The sequence below is a fragment of the Anabrus simplex genome, chromosome 14 (assembly GCF_040414725.1).
Source record: "Anabrus simplex isolate iqAnaSimp1 chromosome 14, ASM4041472v1, whole genome shotgun sequence".
NCBI lineage: Eukaryota > Metazoa > Arthropoda > Insecta > Orthoptera > Tettigoniidae > Anabrus > Anabrus simplex.
In genome coordinates this window covers 101,696,171-101,720,031 of record NC_090278.1, presented here as the reverse complement: position 1 = coordinate 101,720,031, position 23,861 = coordinate 101,696,171, and the positions used below count along the sequence as shown (strand labels likewise).

Genomic DNA, 23,861 nt, shown 5'->3' with positions numbered 1-23,861 from the left:
ATTTGAGGAAGAGGAAAAGTGATCGGCGGTGAAGTTGCATAAGAGACCATCTTAGCATCGCATTCGAGTGGTATTGTGTAGAGAATCGAAATCATAAAGCAGAGAGTGTCCACAACAATTGGAAGGAGACAGAACGCATTTCGACAGCTCTGCCTGAAGATGGAACGAGTTTCGTCAAATGTTCGTACTTGCAAAGCATGTACATTATGTCTATGGTTAGATGTTTACTTACAGGTTTTCGGCACTTCCCTGAGGGCACTGTATAGTCACTGGGCTTTCAGGCAGGAATCTAAACTGCTCCTTCTTAAGTACAGTAACACAAACCGAGTATCTTAATATTATCGTAGCCTATACGATTACGTTATGGAGACAGGCAAGGGTGCTTTTGGGATTGCCTTTTACTGTTTTGCTCCTAATGTAAGACTAAGAATTTCACGTTATTGTGATAAAATGTTAAAACCACAGTTGTTTTATTTGCGCACGTTACATGTAAAAACCTTTGCATTATTTCGCACTCAAGCCGACTTGGACAGCGAACGCGTTTTCCAGCTGAGCTCAAGGTCGCAAATAACCGTAAATTCGGAAGTTTTGATGATATTTTTTCTCTTTCCAATGTAATCGTGATTAGTGACGGACATAATTGAACATAATTTATTCGAAAACTTGAGAATCGATACTTACATTCGAAACAATATTCTCGAGTTCAACATAACCTTTAAAAGTCGATATAGGCCGTAGGCCTAATTTGCGCGGTACAAGATTTCCACCAACTGACTACGAACAGTACCTAGGTACCGGTGACCAAATTACAATGGAAGATTTAAAGAAAAAGGGATTTTGCCATCATGTTGGGCGCTTTTGTATCCAATGTGCTTTATTTTATTAGATTCGAGAATTAAAAAATACTTGTGGTCGATTGTTTGGCTTGATGTTATTAAGTTTTTCGAACAGTTTGACCGATCAAAGTTAGTGAACTGAAAGAAGTTTTCAGACGAAACCGACGAAGTTTCCCCGGTAAAACTGAATATAAAGTTCCGAGACTTTTAAACCCCATAGCGGTAATTAATGTTTAAAGCCTGCCCCGTGGTCGAACTTGCCTGCCTCTCACCCAGAGGACCAAGGTTCGTTTCCCGGCCAGGTCAGGCATTTTTACCTGGATATGAGGGCTGGTTCCAGGTTCACTCATTCTACGATTACCTTTAATTGAGGCGCTATTTAACGGTGAGATGGCGACGCCGGTCTAGACAGCCAGGAATAACGGCCGAGAGGATTTATCACACTGACCATGCGTCACCTCGTAATCTGCAGGCGTTCGGACCGAGCAGCGGTCGCTTGGTAGGCGGAAGGCCCATTGGGGCTGTAGTTTGGTTTGGTTTAGGGGTGTTTGTAAGATTTTAAGTATACATATTTCTTTTTTGTGATGTTTAGCCAAATTGTTCATGGTTCATTCATTCCCGGATTTTCCGTTTTCCCGTGTTGTACGTTTTTTTACGGTGGTCCCTCCAAAAACGGAGAATCGAGGTTCCACTGTACATGTTTACTGATAACTTTGAGAAATATATTTCCAAAATTAGTGTGCTGTCTTACTGAGAGTCATTCCGCCTCAGGTCCACTCAACTTACGTGAGGACAACTGACAAGGTGGCCTCAAGAATAATCAGCAGGCTATGGGGTTTGTTACCATAATACAGCATATTTTCTTCTATGTCAAAAACAATCAAACCTGCTTTTTAATTTGAAAAAAAAAAAAAAAAAAAACTAATACAGATATTTCAACAGAATGTTGAGCTGTAACACTTTGAAGAGAAGTGCTTGCCTAAGGATGAGGACAAAATGGGAGAGACTGTTTAATATTTAATTGTGTGTTCTCACCTGGTGCCGTATGGAAAGCTGAAAAAACAACCACACCATTATAATAGTGCAGAGTCACGCGCGTGGAGCCTTCGAGAACTACACAATAAAAATACGTTGTCTTCCTCACCCCAGATAAACTCGTTTCTGCTTCATCACTCTGCCTGGCAAAGGGCAGCCGCGTTGACGTTTACTCTAATGGAGAAGTATCAAAGTGAAATGCTTGTCGAGGCCAACACCACACAAGGAAGCAGAAATGAGGATATTACTGGGTGAGGAGAACTCTAACACTTCCAACACATCTCATAACCATTTCTAAACACAAAACTGAAACAAACAAAACTTACTTCAGATATGAATTACACTTCCATCACACAATACTGCAAACTAACGGTCCGAAACAACAGGGCATTTTGTCCACAATGCTCGACAAGCAGGTATCACTTTGAGCTTCATTTTCTCAATAAGCTTGTCCCAGGATTACCCTTCTTACTGAAGGAGGAGGTACTCAAAGTTTCTGATGAAAGATGGACTATGTTGTACATTAGGCGTTGTTGAGCTCGAGGGTGAGGGACGGCAGTGAACCCTTGTTTCCCCCACCCCCAGATGTTTTGAATATGTATGGAACACAAAGAACCAACAATGCCGTGGAAGGTTGCACGGCGGAGCATCCCTCATCCCTACGGAGATTTATCGATTTCCTGAAGGAGAATGAGCAAGATATCACGCATCAGATATTTGCACAATCAAGAGAGGATTTTCTCCTTGGCAAAACAATATCAACTGTAAACAGACTTCAAACACAGTTGAGAGCCATCGCTTATTGCCTGAAAGTTAATTCATCTGAAGATACGAATGACGAGCAGTAAATCTGCACGTTAACAAATTTGTGAACACATTACAACTGTATTTCGTCTCTAACATAGCAGACGAAATAAGGTTGGATGAAATGTCCTATTGGTCGTAATTATGACTGATCCGGAGAACACAGCGTGTATCCCCGGGACACTATGGGTCAACACCTCCCAGCAACGAGTGACAGGCAAGACAGAATACCGCCACGTCACCCGATGGACGACGGCCACGTAGTCGGCCTAAAAAGACGGGGTTTGACTGCCTCGCATGCAACGACTGCACCGGTGCACGATGGAGAAGATTACGTTCGACTGGCATATTGACAAGATTTTTCAGGAGCAGTCGTAGTGGCACATAGCATTTCTTCGATGTAAGTGAAAACCCGTAACATAGACAAAGCCTAAACTCGTGTGTTTAAAGCTACAAACACTGCCTGAGCTACTGATTCATGATGTAAAAATCAGTCTATAGTCAAGGACAAGGAAATAACCACACTCCAGCAGGCGACTGGCATAACACATGGTTTGACAATTGTTTCTTATCTAAGTGACGTGTTTATTGAGTACTGTAGTTTTAAATTTCAAGGCTGCAACTTAATATTTTATTCTTATTCTGTTCTTTCCATGCACTGAATACAGCCAAAACTGTTTAGCACATTCTTGTGGGGACCGAAATAAAATAATATCCTAACGAGGGAATGAAAGTCAATTATACTGTTGGGTCTGAACGGGAAAAAAATTACGATGAAAACAAAGAAACAAGTGTTTACAATTATTATTAATGAAATAACACATTTTAAGAACACCAATGTAGTGAAATATCAAGGAAAAATGTTCTTAGAAACGTGAACTCTCAACTATGTTTGAAGTTATCGTAGGAATGTCCCACACATGTTTCTTGTGAGGATTAGGATCCACTTTCTCAATAAACTTTAATTTTTCAATCATTTGTAAACTGTCTAGGTTTGTTCTTCTCAATAGCTGAATGTCCTGTAAGTACAGTACGCAGAGATGCCAACTTTCAAGAAAGATAAATCGTAATGCAGCCGTTAGGGAACGGGAGGGGGGGGGGGCGGCGGTTGGTCGTAGATTTTTTTTTTTATCTTACTAACTTACATATCACTTAAAGCTTGTAGTTGCTGTTTGGTAAACGTACACTGGTGACATGCTTTTTCTGTTGATATCATGTGCATCCTCTGCACTAACAGAGCACTTAACAGTTCGGAGTTCATATTAGCACGAAATTCAGTCTTGTTCTTCTTCATCATGCACATCCAAAACACCGCGGCTACACACACTACAAAACACGTGTGAATGAGATTTAGCGAAACGCATCAAACAGGGCCATTCTTCCGAGTATACCTCCCTAATTGTTCAACTATATTTATTACTTGCGTCACTAGTCATGGTAACGTAATTTCCTGCACAAGAAATCGCTTCATTATTTCAAACCTTTCGCATTTCGTAACACACGATTAGCATATATCCTAGAAGAGCAATATATGTAAATTTGGCAACCAAAATCGCAATAAATATTTCTTCAACAGTCACGCACACAGTATTCACAATTAAACAGAGTCAGGGTTGCCAACTCCTAGATACTCATTATCACCAGATATGGATTTGATAAACACCAGAAATCTCCAGATCTGGATTTGAAAACTCTATAAATTCTCCAGATGTAGTAAGATAATGCATTAAATTTACACTTACCTCCTTTCAGTTGTGCTGTTCTGCCTCTAAAGTTTAGTAAGTCTAATGGTGTCCTCTTGTAAAGATAGGTCTAGCCTATATTATAGCCATATGATCAATTGAATACAAGTCACACTCAAACACTAGCACTATTATAATAATAAAATGTTCACTGCGTGTTATCAATTGTCATAATCCTAATATAAGTGTATTTAATTGCAAACTATATACACAAATTAAAAACTGTACTATATTTGTTTATTTATGGCTGATCTGTATAAGTTGAGGGTACTTGACTCTAATGTGCTTATTTTCTGCAGTACTTCTTTCGGTAGATCGTATGTATAACAGCATTTCTCTGTCCTATTCAATCCAAATATTACAGACAAGACCGAATGGAGAGTTTGTATTGACATTCTATTTCTCAGTTTATTTTTAGTTATATCGACTTGGCTGAACACTCGTTCTACATCTGCATTAGAATGAGGAAGTATGAGAGTCGATATAGCTAAATTTGCAAGTTCGCTGAAAGGGTTTTCACCAGTTGAATCCCTATACATATCAACTTCTGCCCAAAATTTCACAGTGTCCTTAACTTCAGTCCATTGGATATGGTGCAGATTTCTCCACTGGTTTTCTACTTTCGCAATAACATTATTGTCAGCATAAGAGTTGTGCTATATCAATAATTTGCAACTTAAAAGGCCTTAAACAATTTTTGGGTGAAAAGAGAGACATTTTTTCAAGGATCCCTATATTTTCAGGTAATCTTTGCTCAATTGTTGGATAAGTTCAACAATGAATTGCATGCATCTATCGCGTAGTTGTTTCTGTTGGTCTTCAGAAAGCGAGGGCGATGATACTTTAGTTTCGAAATCATAACCTAGATAGGGCTTTGGGCCCAGATGATTATTAATTTCTGTTTTCAGGACATCTACTTTGACAGTGGGCAGTAGAACCTTGGTGCATAATGACTTAATGAGAAGGATTAGGTCACCTAATAATTTTGTAGGATCTTGGTTTCGACTTTCGAACTTCTTATTTACGGTCTGCACTTCAACCAAAATTGGCTTCAGAAAAGACAAGTACAAGTAATTCTGAGGGTCGCTATACATTGAATATAAAATATCGGCTGTATAACAGCGATCTTTAAGACGAGCGATTTCAAAGTGTGTTTTTAACTCGGTCCACTGTTGCATTATTCTTGTCACTGCACTAACTGGCTTAACTGTACTAATTTCAGGGGAGAGTCGCCTTCATTTATTGTTAATAAACTTAACCATGATAGGTAAAACAAAAGATTGTGTCATTATGTTATTCTTTGATCTAACCACTGATGAAGGGAATGGTTGAGATTTCCCGAAACATGTATGGTTTAATAAATAATGTTTCTTTCATTTAATGAGTGTATTGATCAAGGCGGATTTAAATAAACTATTATAAATAGTTATATTGTACATTCATTTATTGTCTCGTATAGTTCTTTGTATACAACCTGCCGTAGAGATGATTGTGAAAACCAATTATAACTTTCCCTTATGAGGAAATCTAAGTTCCTTGGTAAACACCCTGATGCATGTGAAACTGCCAATTGTAGAGAGTGACAAACGCATCTGATTAATTGTAGATTTGGCACTTTAGCCTTTAACTTTACATACACGCCATGATTTATGCCTACCATAACAGACGCATTGTCTGTTCCTATTGCTTGTAATTTAGTCAAATCCAAACCTTTATTACACAGACATTTCTCCAAAGCCTCAACTATAGCATCAGCTGTACATTCGGACTATAGCACGACAATCTCTCTTTTTCTTTTTGAATAGTATCTTATAACAATGCCTAGTAACTTGCTAACTGAAATATCATTCGTTTCATCCAACAACAAACTATAACCGTTTTCACTTTCACGTAAATCATCTATCAAGCCTTTTTCAAAATGAGGAGCTAACACATTTTGTATTATAGCAGTGCATTTTGTACGATGCAACTTCAAATTATTAATCCCTTTGCTATCGGGAAAATTCACTTTACACAACTCGCTAAGATGGTCAACCACTTGAACCGAGCAATGTTCTGCCGTTCTTCCTTCCACTAAATTTGTCTCAATATTAACTGGTTTAAAATTTAAAGTTTTCTGCCTATTAGAACTAAAGGGTTCGGCTGCCTTCAGGTGTTTAGCAGTGTTCCTATGTTTTTCAATATCTCCTAATTTAGCAGCTAGTTGAGTTTTACAGTATTTGCAAAAGCCTTTTGTGGCATTTCCTTCTACTTTTAGTAACCACTTATTATACCTGTCATCCTTAAGCCATTCGTCTCTAAATCGCTGTTTATACTGAGGCTTCACCATGGTTCCTAACTACACTAACTCTGTAATTAACACATAGCTCTAGAAAGCAACTTATACAAAGCATTTGCAACTATTGTAGCGAATCGCCTGAACAACGAAATAGACCCATTCATACCAGAATGCCAACTAGGCTTCCGCAAAGGAAAAAGCACGTTACAAGCCGCAGCATGCATGAAAGAAAAAATTGACGAGGCAATGAGGCATCCAAAAGGGAAGTACTACGTCGTCTTTGCTGACTATAAGAAGGCTTTTGATATTATCGACAGAGATATTCTGATAGGAAAATTGAAACAAATGATTGGTGACAACATGCTCGTTAGAATCGTTGAGACCATACTAGACTACAACCTAATCAAAATTGAAGATGGAGCATCCTCATCCGGGAAAGTAATTCAAACAAATGGGGTACCCCAAGGAGACCCCCTATGTCCGCTACTATTCAACGTAGCAACGGCAGATATCACACAGATAATGACGGACTCCCCTGAGACTACTCTAATAATGTACGCTGATGACATGGCTCTGGGATCGAGCTCAAAAGCAGAACTACAGTCGACAGTGATGAAGTTAGAAGCTTGGGCTTCAGATAACAAATTTGAAATTAACCAGGAAAAGACAGTACAGATGGTCTTCAGAAAAGGTGGCAAGGCGGCCAAGGACGACGCTATATCATTAAATAATAAACCACTAGAAATAGTCAAGAAATTCAAATACGTGGGCATCACGTTCCAAACGAGCATGACATCCTTCAACAGCCACGTCATAGACAGAACGACAGCAGCAATCAGAGCCATCCACAATATCAAGAATATATCTATGCTATCCCTTAACACAGCGATGACTCTATTCAAGACCGCAATAACCCCAATTGTCTCGTATGGAATCGAAATAATATGGGATAACCTGACAATCGGTGACTTGGAGAGGATAGAAAGGGTCAAAGCAAGGTTCCTGAAGAAGGCCCTAGGAGTAGGCAAACCGGCACCCTCCAGACTTGTTTATGTACTGGCACGGGAAACTTACTTCATTGAGGATCTACGACTCAATCTACCACTGCCATCTACCGGCCCATTCCAAGAGCTTCAGAAAAAACTTCTCAAGAAACGCGCGGAAATAGACCCCGAATTCTACGGAAATGACGCCATGATCGATCAAAACTGGACCAAGCAACTTCAAGAGCAAAGACATGTCATAACAAGATATGCAATACATGGCTTCCACCACAAAATATGCGCAAAGACAAAATTCCACAATCCAACAGATGACTGTGTTTGTACACTGTGTAAGGAAAAGTGCGACCGCTACCATCTGCTAAAGTGCAAGAACAGAATAAAGACTCTAACAGAATACAGCAATATGTAAAATGGGACAACAAACTTAATACTCATTCGAGTGCTCCTTATATAATTAATAATTAACACATTTAACATAAATTAAGAAGTAGACACTACCACACAATCACAACTCAAAAGTCCAGCGCACTATCTTTAATCACACAGCGACATTGGCACTGGAGCTGGGCTCCTCGCATGATTCATTCTAACTTTTCCAGTTACAACTGTTACAAGTAAGAATGACGTCGACCGCGCTATTATTCACCTTAATAATAAGATCAATAATGCACGGAAATACAACACTGATGCTGTTAAAAATCCAGCGCTCTTGCTCACACGCGACAATGGCGCTGGTTTTATTGTCAAGCGAGTTGCTTACGTAAACATGTTAAGATCATATTTTATATGATAGGTCATAATATTTTACTAAGTTATACGTCTCATGACCGTAGTTCTTTTTTAAATTGACATTTTTATTATAAAATCACCAAATATGTCACCAAATTTTAAAGAAAAACACCATATTTTCGACTTGTCGCAAAATTCAAATTTTGTCACCATACGCCTTCCAGAAAACACCAGATCTGGTGACAAAATCACCAGATTGGCAACCCTGAACAGAGTTTGTCACTACTTTACCACCAAAACAAAGACAAAAGAACTGCATACTTGCATGGAAGTCTGATCATGTGACGAACGAAGACAACAACTCCGCAAGATATACCACTTCACACTGCGTTCAGCGCGTGAAAACTCGAAATATTCTTAAACGAGGGACAGGAAAGGGGTATAAATTATTACTGAGAAATCCGAAAATAATATTCTGAGAATTCAAGACGCCTTGTGTATCTTTTGAACACTTCATACACTTAGATTTCAAAATCAACAAAAAATCGTAATTTGTGGTGTGTCATTCGTAAAGGCGTAATTATATTGGGTAATTCGTAATTATTACGATTGAATCATAATAGTTGGCATCTCTGCAATACGTTGTTACACAATTCACTTTTCTCTAGTCATCAGCAGCTCTCCATTCTTCACGTTTCTCTGCAGTTCGTAGTAGGAGTATAATATTTGCGTCATGTACTCTAATCTTAATCGACCTCTATAATTTTCTTCAATAATTCATCATGTCTAGGGCTTTTTATTTGTGTCATAAAACTCCTCTTCACTCCCTGCAGCTGACATGCTGGGGCTGTGAAATTTAGTTCTCTATCAAATCCTCACCCAGGCCAGGAATACTATGAACATGTGCTATCCAGGGGCCTGTTCCACGAACGATCTTTGCATTTTTTCACTTGGCACTTTTCATCTGTTAATTAACAAGTATGTACACTAGTTTCTCGGCGTAGAGTTTGGTTTGGTGATATAAACACGTTATGACGAGAGCTTTTGTTAGCATCAAGTGAGGACAGCGATGAAGAATCCAATAAGAGAACGTACAAAGACAGGATTAATTTTCATAACCTCACTTCGACGGAATTTCGCAAGTGATTTCGTATTACCCCAACACAGGCCGACCATATTCTTGAAATGATCGGCCATTTATTGAAACATGCAACAAAAAAGAAGACAATTCCTTTCTGAAAAAGAACAAATTCTTATATGCTTATATACATTGGTTAGTAAATGGAGCCCAGCTGCACGGTGTAGCAGCAATGCATGGAAAATCAATATCAATTATTTGCAGAACTGTTACCAAAGTTGTAGTAAATGTAATATTTCCTAACAGTACGTTGGCCTAATAATCCACATAATATAGCGAAGGGATTTCTAATGAAGGGCGAATTTCCTTCTGTGTGTGGAAGTGTTGACGGTGCTCTCGTTAATATTGATTCATTCATTTTCATGTACAGACTTTTAATTTTTGCAAATGTATTTCATTAATTGAAGTTGGCACTTTCCAAGCCTATTACCGATTGGTCAGATAATTTTGTATTGTTGAAAATGGTTACGCAAGCAACAGTCATGTCCGTCATCAAGTCGTGATATCGCATCATTAAGACATATAAAATTCAATCACCAAGTTGCTTTACTTCACAATCAAAAACAAAACATTGGTGTCCAACAGCACGGCTCTCAATAACCTGAGATGTTGAATACAAGCAAGATCATGAAATGTGAAAACAATGCATCGCATTTGAGGTTAAGCACTGGAGTAAAAATACAACACATCTCGAATTCGTGGAATAATTCACGGATATTGCATTCTCATTCATAACGAAAATCAGACCGCTGAGGCCAACAACTTCAACGGAGTGCAGCATAAATCAGTAATCAGGCAAGTACGATTCGATGTTACGTACATACAAAGAAGTAAAGACAAGATTTCAAGTTTTACATTCTTCTCACCGCTCACTGCAAGAATCTCCGTGAGACCGCGAGTCCCTTTGACATATACACCATCCTTGCTATACATACGGTACTCTTAGGACTCTTAGATTCTAGCCTCTTTCCCTTAGTGCATGTTCATAATATAAACATGCAGTGATCAACATAATAATAATAATAATAATAATAATAATAATAATAATAATAATAATAATAATAATTGAAGTCTATTGATCCTCCTGTTGTCATAAATATAAAAGATCCAAATTCCTTTGTCATATAACGTCAATTCAGCAATACGATTCCTTTCAACTTGTACATAACCTCCACGCAATCCCTTCGAACTTTCACAGCATAACTTTAATTTCAATATGTAGCAACTAACAAAACTGAAACAATTGCGTGGTCGAGTAAAAGGCACGTTAACAAGAATAATATTGTATTATAGGAAAATTTTCTTCTCTTGTTAATTTAATATTTAGTGCTTGACAATAATGTATTTTAGTGTATTATTTGCCACCGAGGTAGACACCTCATTTGCAAATAAAGAGATTTGATTTGATTTGATTGATAATAAAGTCGATTACAGCTGACATGTCAAAATCAGAGGCGAAGGTTAGAATTAAAAAATGTGAAGTGCTACGGAATTCTTTTGAAGAAGTACAAATGAAAATAGAGGAAACTGAGATCACTGATGAAACAGCTGCATTACAATGAATATTGAATTTTCACGACCGCATTGCAATCGAAAGCGACTTTCAACCTATTAGGTCGTGTTACATACATTTAGTACGTGTTGAAGAGATGTTAAGTACAGAACAAAAATGGCCAACCAGACACCAGTGGGATCCGAACCCACAACCTCCCGATTTCGCGTCGGTTGCTCTACCAATTGACCTATGGTGGCTTAGGCGATCTTTGTTCTGTTGGAAAGGATCTAAGCTACAGGTCTGGTACTACTACCATCACACTGTAGAGTGCGTTTAAGTTGCCCGTTGAGGGCCAAGTCAATGAATATTGAATTTTCACGACCGCATTGCAATCGAAAGCGACTTTCAACCTATTAGGTCGTGTTACGTACATTTAGTACGTGTTGAAGAGATGTTAAGTACAGAACAAAAATGGCCAACCAGATACCAGTGGGATCCGAACCCAGTTTGCAGTTTGAAGAGGAATGTGAGGGATAGCGAGAGCTATTTGAATCTATTTACTTCCGCACAGTTACACAACTGCAAACGATAATAGATGAAGCAGAGGATGTTCAAAATAATTTACTAGCTCAAATGAACATAGCAGTAAACAACGCCGTTCATCAACAGGAAGTTCCACAACATCGTAACAGAAGAATGCAGAAATTACCAGAAATTAAATTACCGGAATTTAACGGCGAATTCACAAAATGGTTGCTTTTTGAGAACAGTTTTGAGTCAACCATTCATAATAATACTAAACTAACAAATATCCAAAAATATCAGTATCTGATCGGTCTTCTGCAGGGCGAGGCACGCAAAGTCATTCAAGGTTTTACCATTTCAGAAGAAAACTACATAAGTGCGTGGAACTTGCTTGTACAAGGAGAATAATTTAAGTGTTCCGACTTCTTCTCGCATGCCGTGGGAAGTCCCGAGCGATCGCCATATGGCTTCTGTCAACACGGCGAGATAAGAAGTGTTCACTGCAATGCGCAGCTGTTTAGCACTTTGTCCCTCAGTTAGTTAGAAAATATTGGACTTTTAAGGTGTGTTGTGAGGTAATTATCACGATGGTTAAATACACTATAGAGCAAAGAATATTTTTGGTCGAGTGTTATTTGCACAAGAAGAAGAAACCAGTTAACAGGTGCCTTCGAAAATTCCGTAGACAATTTCCCGGTGCGACAGTACCATCAAAACGTTACGTGCATCAGCTCGTTTACAAGTGGCGTAGTACTGGTTCTGTAAGCAATAAGAAAAAGAAGCGAAGGAGAACAGCTCTCACACAAGAGAGGTTAGAAGATATACAGATAAGACTCCAGGTCAGTCCACATAAGTCGCTTCGGAGATTAGCTCAGGAAAGTGGTATTTCACCTTCTTCAGCACGTAATGCAACAAAATTGTTATGTTTTAAAGTTAAAAACTTCATGATTGTTCCGTATTGAATAGAGAAATAAGATGTACAATATTATAGGGAAGGATCCACCTTTCAATACTCCGTAGTAAGTTGAACTAAAAAGTAGTTACAACCTGTTTATTGGGACCAGTTTCAACACATTTCAAGTGTCATCATCAGCCAATTAGCGAAGATCTTAAAACAACTAATACATTGAACACAGGCAAAAAATTAACATTGTATCATATCGTAGCAATTGCTAATTAATTTTTTGCCTGTGTTCAATGTATTAGTTGTTTTAAGATCTTCGCTAATTGGCTGATGATGACACTTGAAATGTGTTGAAACTGGTCCCAATAAACAGGTTGTAACTACTTTTTAGTTCAACTTACTACGGAGTATTGAAAGGTGGATCCTTCCCTATAATATTGTACATCTTAAATTGTTACGTTTACGATCTTATCGGACTCATTCAGTCCATAACATACTGCCTACAGATTTCAATGCAAGAATACGATTTTGCAATTGGCTAATAAATAGTGTCCACGACGGTGTTGTGGATCCGAACTTTCTTTTTATGAGCGACGAAGCCTGGTTTCATTTGAGTGGATATGTCAATTCACAGAACAATAGAATCTGGGATACAGACAACCCGCACATTTTACAGCCGAGACCTCTACACGATGTGAAGGTGGGTGTGTGGTGCGCTATCAGTGCCCGACGAATTATCGGTCCGATATTTTTTCAGGACACGATTACTTCTGACCGTTATATTCACAACATTCCGGAACCATTTTTTGCTGAACTGACTGAAGAAGAGAAAATGTACGGCTATTTCCAGCAGGATAGTGCAACGGCTCATACGGCGCGTAGCTCTATGCGACGGTTATGGGAAATGTTCGATGATGATCAGATCATCAGTAAAGGCTTATGGCCCCCTCGTTCACCTGATTTAAGCACATGTGATTTTTATCTATGGGGAAATCTTAAAGGAAAAGTTTACAGGAATAATCCTCGAACTGCAGAAGAATTAAACACTGAAATTAGGAACATTGTGCGTTCTATCGGTGTCCATGAACTACAAACTGTGTTTCGAAATCTCATTACAAGATGTGAAGCTTGCATTGCAGCTGAAGGAGATCACTTTCAGCATCGTCTGTAAATACTGGTGAGTTCAGTTTGATTTCCTAGTTGATTTATTTATTTGTTTATATATTTATTTATTACTGGCGAATTCAGTTTAATTTCCTAGTTGATTTATTTCTTTATTCATTTACCTATTTGTCCAGAGCATATATGTAGCCGGCGAGTTCAGTTTCGTTTAGTTTCTATAGGCGTAATCATGCCGCTTCTTTGAGCCGACTATGCCTGCTTGTCATGGCGGGCACTGCGCTCGCTGTCTCCGCTTCCCAGCGCGCCTAATCCTCGGCACTGCGCTCTGTACTTTCAAATTAATCACCCTGTAGATACATATGATAATCAAATGATGATAATCGAGACACATCTAGATGAACTTTTCAAGTTTCCTACAGTTTTTAAGGAGAACAAATCTGAATCACTCAGGCAATTACAATTTCATATTCAAACTCACATGGCTTCATTAAAAGCAATGAAGCAACCTGTGTTGAAGATTATGACCATGTACAAATTAGAGAATTTTACTTTTGTATGTTGACAGTTGATATAGATAATGACGAAACAGTTGACAGATTATTATATTGCATGTTCACGAGACGTAATAAAACATCACGATCAGCTAGTTTTGTAATAAACACGCTTTCAATTAACACCCGTAAAACATATCATGGTGCCGAAACCCCGGGAACACGGAATACAGGAGAAAATAACATACAACAATCTTTAATCTTGTGTAATACGTAATAAGGTGTTGATTGAAAAACTTGTGAAACTGTATCTATCGGCCCTTTCGTCAACCTACGTTTCACTACAACAAGGGAACAGATAAGTACTTACACGGTTTTAATACTATTTTGAATGTTGTTAGAGCACTAAAAACTTGCTTTTATACACGGTTGAGTGCTCCTTGATTTTCAATCATCTCAAAATACTATATTTGATTGCAATATATTTTAGCCGCCATGTTGTCATATAACCTGCAAAGAGGTCATAATCTCTAGGAGACTCTAACAACGACAGGGTGACAACTAGCGCTATCTCCTGAGCATTTCTGCAACTACAAAAGAAAACACATTGTCAGACACACGTCACGAGAAAATTCACGGAACATTATTACACTAACCGACTAACAAGAAAGAATGTCTCAGTCCTCGCTTGACAAGCTAAAAAGGAAACGCACTACTCAGCGTTCCAACGTTACACGTTTTACTAAACAGATAAATGATTTTAGCGATACTGCGGCGCTGGACGATGTAGAACACTGCTTGGAACGCCTTAAAGACACTTTTGAGAGCTTAATCGTTCTAGATGGTGCTATACACGATCTGATTGAGAACGACGAGTATGACGAGGATATACAAGTTTGTGAAAATTACATAGACAGTGCTAAACGTGCAATGCGGAAGGCTAATAAACTTATAAAGGCAAAGAATTCACAAGACGCACATGCTTGCTCAGCTACTACTACATCACCCATAGCTACTTCCGAAGTTAAGCTTCCTACTAATAGAATAGAGACCTTTTCAGGAGACATAGAATCATGGCCACGGTTCTGGGAGCAATTTCAGGCTTCGGTGCACAAGAACTCAGCGGCATCGGTGATAAACAAACATGTATTCCTTCGAGGATATCTCGACGGTGAACCCAAACATCTGGTGGATGGAATATCAGTAACGGCCGATACTTACGAACAGGTGAAGAAGATTCTGGAGTCCCGTTATGGGGATAAAAACAGAATTATTCAATCCCACCTGGATTTTTTGGAGTATCTGCAACCTGCACATTCCGACAGTCCTGAGATTCTCAATGCCATGTATATTGAGTGCCACCGACGGATTCAAGCGCTGACAGCACTAGGTGAAGATGTAGACGTCTATGGAAAACTGTTAGCCCCTAAAATTCTTCGCGCATTTCCTGACGATCTCTGTCGCCGATGGCTACTTAACGCCAAGAGGTTGGAAATACCAGAAAGCAGTATCTCGTGTCTAATGTAGTTTTTGAACGAAGAGGTGGAGTGTGCCTTGACTACGCAGAAGATACGTTGCGACCGGCAATTTTCGACTACTTATACTCCGACGGCAGCTTCTCTCCATGTTAACACCAGACCTAACAAGCCGAAGAGAAAGAATATCAAACAAGTCACAGAACCGTATTGCGTTTTTTGTGAGAATCGAGGTCACTGGGGTCAAGATTGTCAAACAAAAACGAACAACCAGGAGAGAACTGAAAAACTGAAGAAAGCGAACAGATGCTTCCTTTGTCTTAGACGAGGCCATCACTCTAAAGACTGTGCGAAGAAGAATAAGGTATCATGCTCCATATGCAAGAAGACACACCACGTGTCAATTTGTGGAGGAGATGAGAGAGAAGCTGTAGCGGTGGGCAAGATAGATGTAAACACGCCCTCCAACTTCACGTATCTTCAAACTGCTCGGGTTTGGATAACTGGCCCGACTGGACTGACCAAACTTACACGGTGTATTTTAGATGCTGGAAGTCAGTCCAGTTTTATCGAAACAAGCCTCGTGGATCAGCTCAAGCTTACTGTTGTCGAAAAAAGGAAACTGTCTGTTACGGCATTTGAGTGTGATCGACACACGGTTACAACACGTAGGGTTGTCCAGTTTAACATCAGTGGCGTGTGGTCGAACACTAATATAATGATAACAGCTTTCGTGAGCGAAAACAAGTATTCCCCGCATCCTGCTGTTCCACACGATGTCTATTCTTTATCATGCACCCGAACGTTGCAATTAGCAGACCCCCAGGACAATAAAAGCGACCTCCCTATTGAACTTCTCATAACTGGAAGGTGATCCGAGATGGCCAACCAATACGCCTTTCTGAGTCCACAGTACTTCTCCCGTCTGACTTGGGTTCTTAGCGGAAACAAGTCAGGAATCACAGTCCATCATGTCGCTATAAACCATGTTCACACAAGTCAAGAATTTGAACCTAAGGACGACAGCATGCGACAATTCTGGGATTTAGAGACCATGGGAATAAAAGAGCAGCAAGGTAGAACACTTTCTAGGAAGGACGCTACCATTCTTCAACAGTTTCACGATTCATTTCGTATGAAAGAGGGGCGGAGAGTAGTGTCTCTACCCAGAAAACAGGAAGTTATCTTGCCATCAAACCGTGTCAACGCCAAGAATCGCTTTAGATAACTTGAAAGGAAACTTCACGACAATGCTGAGTTTCGAGAAATGTACTGTTCACAAATGACTGACTATATTGAGAAGGGTCATGTTGAAATGACTGCTGCAGAAGATAATCTAAGCGATGTTTTCTACCTACCACACCACGCTGTCAAGAAAGAGAGGAATGGAGTAATCAAATGGAGGATTGTTTTCGACGCTTCGTCACACGAGAGAGACTCGCCATCTCTTAACGACGCTCTGGAAGCAGGACCAAACCTCCTTCCTGAAATTCTGTCAACGCTAATCCGCTTTCGTACATATCGAAAAGCAATAGTCGGGGATGGAACTCAAGCCTTTTTGCAACTGTACCTAGATGAAAAAGACAGAGACTTAACCAGATTTTTCTGGTATCATGTCCAGAAGGGGGAAGATGGTAACTGGCAAACAGCAGATGAAATTGTCACGTACAGGTTCACGCGGCTACCGTTTGGTCTTACGTGCAGTCCTTTCCTTCTATCTGCGACTCTACGTGAACTGGCTTCAAGGTGCAGTAACACATACCCCACAGCAGCAGAACTCTTAGATCAGAGCACATTTATGGACGACTTCGTTGCTGGTGCTGACGACGACAATGGGGTCATAAGCTTATATTACGAAGTAAGCTCCATGCTTAGGCATATACGACTACCAATGGATAAATGGGCAACGAACTCAGAAACACTTAAGAGCGTATGGCAGTCTGAGAGACGAGATATCAAACAAGAAACTGGAGTATCAGGTATCAGGTGGAACGCAGAATTAGACTGTATCCTTTTCGATCATCGAGAAATTACTGAAAAGCTAGCTCACATTCCTACCACGAAACGTCAGCTCTTACAAGGAACAGCAAGATTTTACGATCCACTGGGGTTATTCTCGCCCGTCTCAATTGTTGGAAAGTTAATCTTCCAAGATACTTGGTGTCGAGGCATAGAGTGGGATGAGATTCTTCCACAGGATATAGCCTTAAAATGGCAACTTTGGATCTCGAGCATCAAACAGCTGTCACTTATAAACGTCCCGAGGTGGACTGGAATGTGTAAAGAGATGCCAAACGCTACGCATGTCCATGTGTTTTGTGACGCTTCTGAGAGAGAATATGGAGCCGCATTGTACACTAGAACGGTAACAGACGATAATATATCAATACACTTGACCTGCAGTAAAAGCAGATTGTCTCCAGTTAAAAGGATTACACTCCCACGACTAGAACTTCTGGCTACTTTGATAGATTCCCGCCTCCTGAAATATTTTTGCCAGTCAACAGGATTTGACAGCACGCGAGCTACACTAGGGTCGGAGTCTATGGTGGCCCTCGGTTGGATACGGAGTGACCCAAATCGCTGGAAGACATTCGTATGCAACCGCGTGACAGAAATTCAAGACTATCTGTCGCCGGTTCAGTGTCAATATTGTCCCAGTGAAGACAACCCCGCAGACCTTCTAACGCGTGGAATGTTAGCGACAGATCTAAATTCCTCTTCATTATGGTGGAATGGACCACAATGGCTTGCTGAGGCTCCCACTTCTTGGCCACAGGAAATCTCACGTCAGAAGGTATCACTACCCGAATCCAAGGAGGCAAACCCTCAAGTCCTTGTAATCAGTGCCAATGAATCACTGATAGATATTTTACGATATAGTTCGTATTGGAAGGTAATACATATCACCTGTTGGATTTTACGTTTCGTGGAGGTGACACGGAGAAGAGTGGAGTATCCACGCCATTTGACAACCACAGAATTAGAAGCTGCAAGGCTCTACTGGATACGCCGAGTTCAGGAGGAATGTTTCTGTACAGAGTTTACTGCCCTGACACGAAAGGAACCGGTACCGGCTACATCCCAGATTGCACGATTCCATCCACTTCTAGAAGACAACCTGATTCGACTTGGTGGTAGGCTCCAGTTTGCAGATCTTTCCGAGAATAAGCAAAACCCCCTACTTCTTGATGGCTCTCATCATTTCACTAAATTATTGATAAAAGAAACGCACGTAAGACTTCATCACATGGGAGTTCGTGTTGTGTTATCAGAATTGCGTCGTGAATTCTGGATTTTGAAGGCTAGGCAAGTAATCAAGAAGGTCATTTACTCATGCCTTCCCTGCAAAATAACACACGCCAAGAGATGTGAACAGATAGAAGCTCCTTTGCCAATGGACCGTGTTAAGTTTCAACGGCCATTCACCGTTTGTGGTGTAGATTTTGCAGGCCCGTTGTTCGTGAAGGCTGGAGCTGCAGAGAAGAGATGCTACATTGTGTTGTTTACCTGTGCAACGACAAGAGCCATTCATCTCGAGCTTACAACTAACTTGTCAACTGATAAATTCCTACTTGCCTTTCAGCGCTTCGTAGGAAGACGTGGACTTCCGAACACCATGTATTCAGACAACGCTCGAACGTTTCACGCCGCCAACAAAGAAATATCCGAACTCCAGGAATTATTAGAATATTCAAGAGTACAAACTCACTTGTCACACCACCATGTTACATGGAAATTTATAGTATCAAGAGCCGCATGGTGGGGAGGCTTCTGGGAAAGGATGGTAGGGTCCACTAAGATGTGCCTCAAGAAGATACTCAGACGAGCTCAAGTAGACGAGGAAGGGCTAAATACTATTTTGGTGGGGATCGAGGCCACTCTAAACTCGCGCCCTATTACCGTAGATGACAGTAACTCTGATATCCTGACACCTTCACACCTCCTCATAGGAGAAAAGCTGATATCTCTTCCAAGTACAGCAGATACTTCCATCTATCAAGATTTGACTAAGGTGTACAGACAGAGACAAAAGCTAATCTTACACTTTGAGCAAAGATGGAAAAGAGAATACCTCCTTCAATTAAGGAGTTACCACAAAGTGAAGCAGATCAAGAAAGAAACCGAACTATGGATAGGTGATGTAGTACTTTTACAAGAGGATCTGAAGCCTAGACTGGCGTGGAAACGAGGCCGAATTTGTGAACTGCACCGAGGACGAGATGACAGAATCCGAACAGTCATTCTTCAGCTCCCGGATCGCTCAATGGTCACAAGACCAGTGCAGCTGGTCGTTCCCTTAGAAATCGACCGACCAGGGTGGGGAGGATGTTGAAGATTATGACCATGTACAAATTAGAGAATTTTACTTTTGTATGTTGACAGTTGATATAGATAATGACAAAACAGTTGACAGACGTAATAAAACATCACGATCAGCTAGTTTTGTAATAAACACGCTTTCCAATTAACACCCGTAAAACATATCAACCTGTACAATATTGGGACACATTGGTTATTCATCTAGCAAAGAAGCAGCTGGATTTCATTGAGCAAAGACACTGGCAGGAAAGGGTGAAAGGCAACACTCCAGAAAAGATGCCAACATTGGATGATTTCTTGAAATTTTTAACCGAGCGTTCCCAATCATATATGCTTTTAAATCAGAACAAAACCAAGGCATTGAACACGAAGGCAAATCCGAAGGACAAACAACCTAGCAAGAAAGTTGTTATGACGATTTTTACACGTGAAGAATTAATTAAGCGATCAGTTGAAGACAGAAGAAAACTGCTCCGAGAAAAAGGACAGTGTCATAACTGTTTGAAACTAGGACATATTGCAAGAAGCCACTGATGCAACCACCTGAAAGCATGTTCCTTCGACTGAAAATCCAGCTGATCTTCTCTCAAGAGGAATTACTTCAGCAGAACTCGAAGATAAAAAGCTGTGGTGGAGTTGACCTTCTTGGCTTCGCATACAACGTCAACAACCAGAGCATTCAGAAGAATTTGAAACAGAACTACCTGAGCTGAAGGTTACAGCAGTTACGTTGACAGCAACATCAACCGGCATTCTACTGAATAAATTCTCGTCATTTCCGAAATTATGCCATATAGTAGCATATTGTCAGAGATTCATTTATAATTGCGAACTCAAACCACCAGAAAGGAAGAAAAGTTTCACTAGAAATACAAGAAACTTGTAAAGCAGAGAAACAGGTAGTCAAATGGACACAATTAGAAGCATTCCCTCAAGTACTACACTGCTTAATTAATAATCAAGACCTCCCAAAGAAGAGTTCTCTAAAGTCACTCAGTCCGTTTCTGGATAGTGACGGATTGATTAGGTTTGGAGGAAGGCTTCATTTTTCGGAGCTAACATCAGAACAGAGACGTCCTGTGCTTCTACCAGCAAATCATCTCATCACCAGAATGATCATGGAAAATGAACATCGTCGTCTGAAGCATTGTCCCCCAGAGCAACTGCTACATGCAACTTGACAACGATATTGGCCTATCAGCGGCAGAAGAGAAGCGAAAAGGATTGTCAAGAGGTGTCTGAAGTGCTTTTGTTACCATCCTACAGTTCCAGAGGTACGCATGGCAGATTTACCAAAAGAAAGGGTTACATTAGTTGTTCGACCCTTCGTTACCACAGGAGTGGACTATGCAGGTCCAATATCTGTAAGAGAAAGCCACAGAAGGGGCCGCATTCATACTTACAAGAGCTACGTAGCTGTATTTACATGCTTCAGTACCAAGGCAGCGCATTTGGAGTTGGTGTCGGAGTTAACGACCGAAGCTTTCTTAGCTGCACTGCAACGCTTTACGGTGAGAAGAGGTTTGTGCAATCAGATTTTCTCTGATAATGGGAAGAATTTCATTGGAGCAGCCAACGCACTACAAGATATCCAATCCTTTTTGGAAAAGGGGTCAACGACCATTACCTCCTCACTCGCTCAGCAGCAGATACAGTGGAGTTTCATTCCTCCCCCGTCACCCCACTTTGGGGGATTGTGGGAAGCAGCTGTAAAGACATTTACTGACTGAAACACAGGGACGCGTGCTAACTTTCGAAGAAACCTACACTATTCTTTGTGATATAGAGGCTGTATTAAATTCACGTCCACTTACTCCCTTGCCAAATGATCCAAATGATTTAGAAGTCTTAACACCAGCACATTTTCTTCTAAGTGACTCAATCTTGCAACCTGTGCAAAGGGATTTGTTGAGAGAACCCGATAACCGCTTGTCACGTTGGCAGCACTTGCAGAAAATTCGGCAGCGGTTGTGGCAGAGATGGAAGCGAGAATACTTGCAGGAATTGCAAAAACGCGTCAAGTGGCATGATACCAATCGACGTATTGATGTTGATTCTTTGGTGCTATTAATTGAGGACAACATCCCTCCTCTAGAGTGGCCCAGAGGTAGGATAGTTCAAGTTCACCCTGGACGAGATGGTGAGGTCAGGGTTGTCACCGTTCGGACGGCTGATGGAACTTTCACCCGAAGCATCAAGAAAATATGCCCTCTTCCCATTGAAGGGGATGACAAGGAGAACTGAATTCAAGATTTCCTGTGATATCTTTAACTTTGTGTTATTTTTCATCAAAGATATAATTTCAATATTATTTTCTTTTAATTATAAAAATATGTATGTATAGAGTTTTGTATTAATGCATATGTTCAGAATAAGTGTTTGTACAATAGGTATAAGATTACAATAGTTAGTTGAAAGAACTCCTTTCAAGGGGGGCAAGATGTTATGAAGAGCCTTTTAATTTTTGCAAATGTATTTCATTAATTGAGGTTGGGACTTTCCAAGCCTATTACCGATTGGTCAGATGATTTTGTATTGTTGAAAATGGTTACGCATGCAACAGTCATGTCCGTCATCAAGTTGTGATATCGTATCATTAAGACATATCAAATGCAATAAAGTATTGAAGGCACCAAGTTGCTTTACTTCAAAATCAAAAACCAAACAGAGAGGTTATTTTTAAAGTTGCCAAAAAGGATGTCACGCTTCTCCTTGTCAATTTCCAGCATCTTGTAATAACCTTTTCTTTCCCATGACAACTTTAACGGTACGACAATGATACCGTCAAGTTCGCCACGAAAATAAAGCAATAAAATCATAGAGTATTAGGCCTACCGGTATACAGTTTGCTCATGGAATGAACTTGATCGGATCTCTCATTCGCAAAGACTTTTCACTTTGCGAAGAAATTGAAAAGTACAACCTAGATCATGGTGGAACACAAAGACACTGCACTTTGCAAGAATTGAAAAGTGAAAAGGGCAAAGTTGAAAAGTTTCAAAGTTCGTTCGTGGAAGGCCTCAGGTGTCTTTAATAGGACATGGACTGGGACTTTGGAATAATGCGCTGGAGTGTTTCGACTGCATGTTGTCAACGTTAATTGAAAAGTGCTTCAGTTCACACACCTAAAAAATACGTGAATATCATGAAATATGGAATTGCAAGGTGACCAACTTTTTGAGAGGTAAATCCGGCACCACTTTTCACATGGAGGAAATGTCAGCCTCACTGAAACCTGGCAGCTTCTACTCTAGGAAGCATTACACCCAAGACAAATAAACGTCGTCATGTAATGTACCTGGTGGGAGCTGCTGAGAGTAGTACTGTTGTTGCTGCTGCTGCTGTTGTTGCTGCTGCTGTTGCTGTTGTTGCTGCTGCTGCTGCTGTTGCTGCTGATGTTGGTTATAGCCCCACTGTGCCTGCGTAGGGAACATGCCACCCTGGTTGGCGTAGTTCATGTGAGGAACTGGCTGCTGTTGCTGAGGGAAAAAACACAACAGGGTAAATGCAATTTCTGCTATGTGCAAAACAATAACTTATCAGGAGAGAAGATCAGCAATCGAATACCTCGGAAAAGTCGTTAACCGAGCAGGATAAAGGAGTTGACGTCACGATATTACAAAATGTAATGTTATTTCACACACAAAACATTCTGACAGATTAGAGTGCAAATGAAATAAAAGTGTCATCAACCCTAGAACTGTTGCTCAATACAGACAATCAATCACAGGATTATACACCACTAGAAAGCTGAAAGTCTGATCTATAAGAATATGACAGAAATAATAAAAAATATTGTCATGATTTCTAACTACTGTAAAATACAATTATAATTTGTTTTCAACAAAGGGAATTGTTGAAATATTTTGCTCAAACAAAATAATTTCTGATAGATAATTTATTCCTGAAACATGATATTCTGAAACACACAAGTATTTTCCTTCATATTCCTCCACACTT

The 23,861-nt window shown here is 40.1% G+C and overlaps 1 protein-coding gene across 5 annotated transcripts in view; it reads right to left on the bottom strand.

The window, feature by feature from the left end:
• The window catches only part of kto (kohtalo), a 396,148-nt gene that overhangs the window by 82,964 nt on the left and 289,323 nt on the right, over positions 1-23,861 (bottom strand). For all 5 annotated transcript variants that reach the window (XM_067158251.2, XM_067158254.2, XM_067158252.2 and 2 more), the window contains one exon: positions 23,200-23,380. In XM_067158251.2, the coding sequence (XP_067014352.2) occupies positions 23,200-23,380 (181 nt within the window). The remainder of the gene's footprint in view (positions 1-23,199; positions 23,381-23,861) is intronic.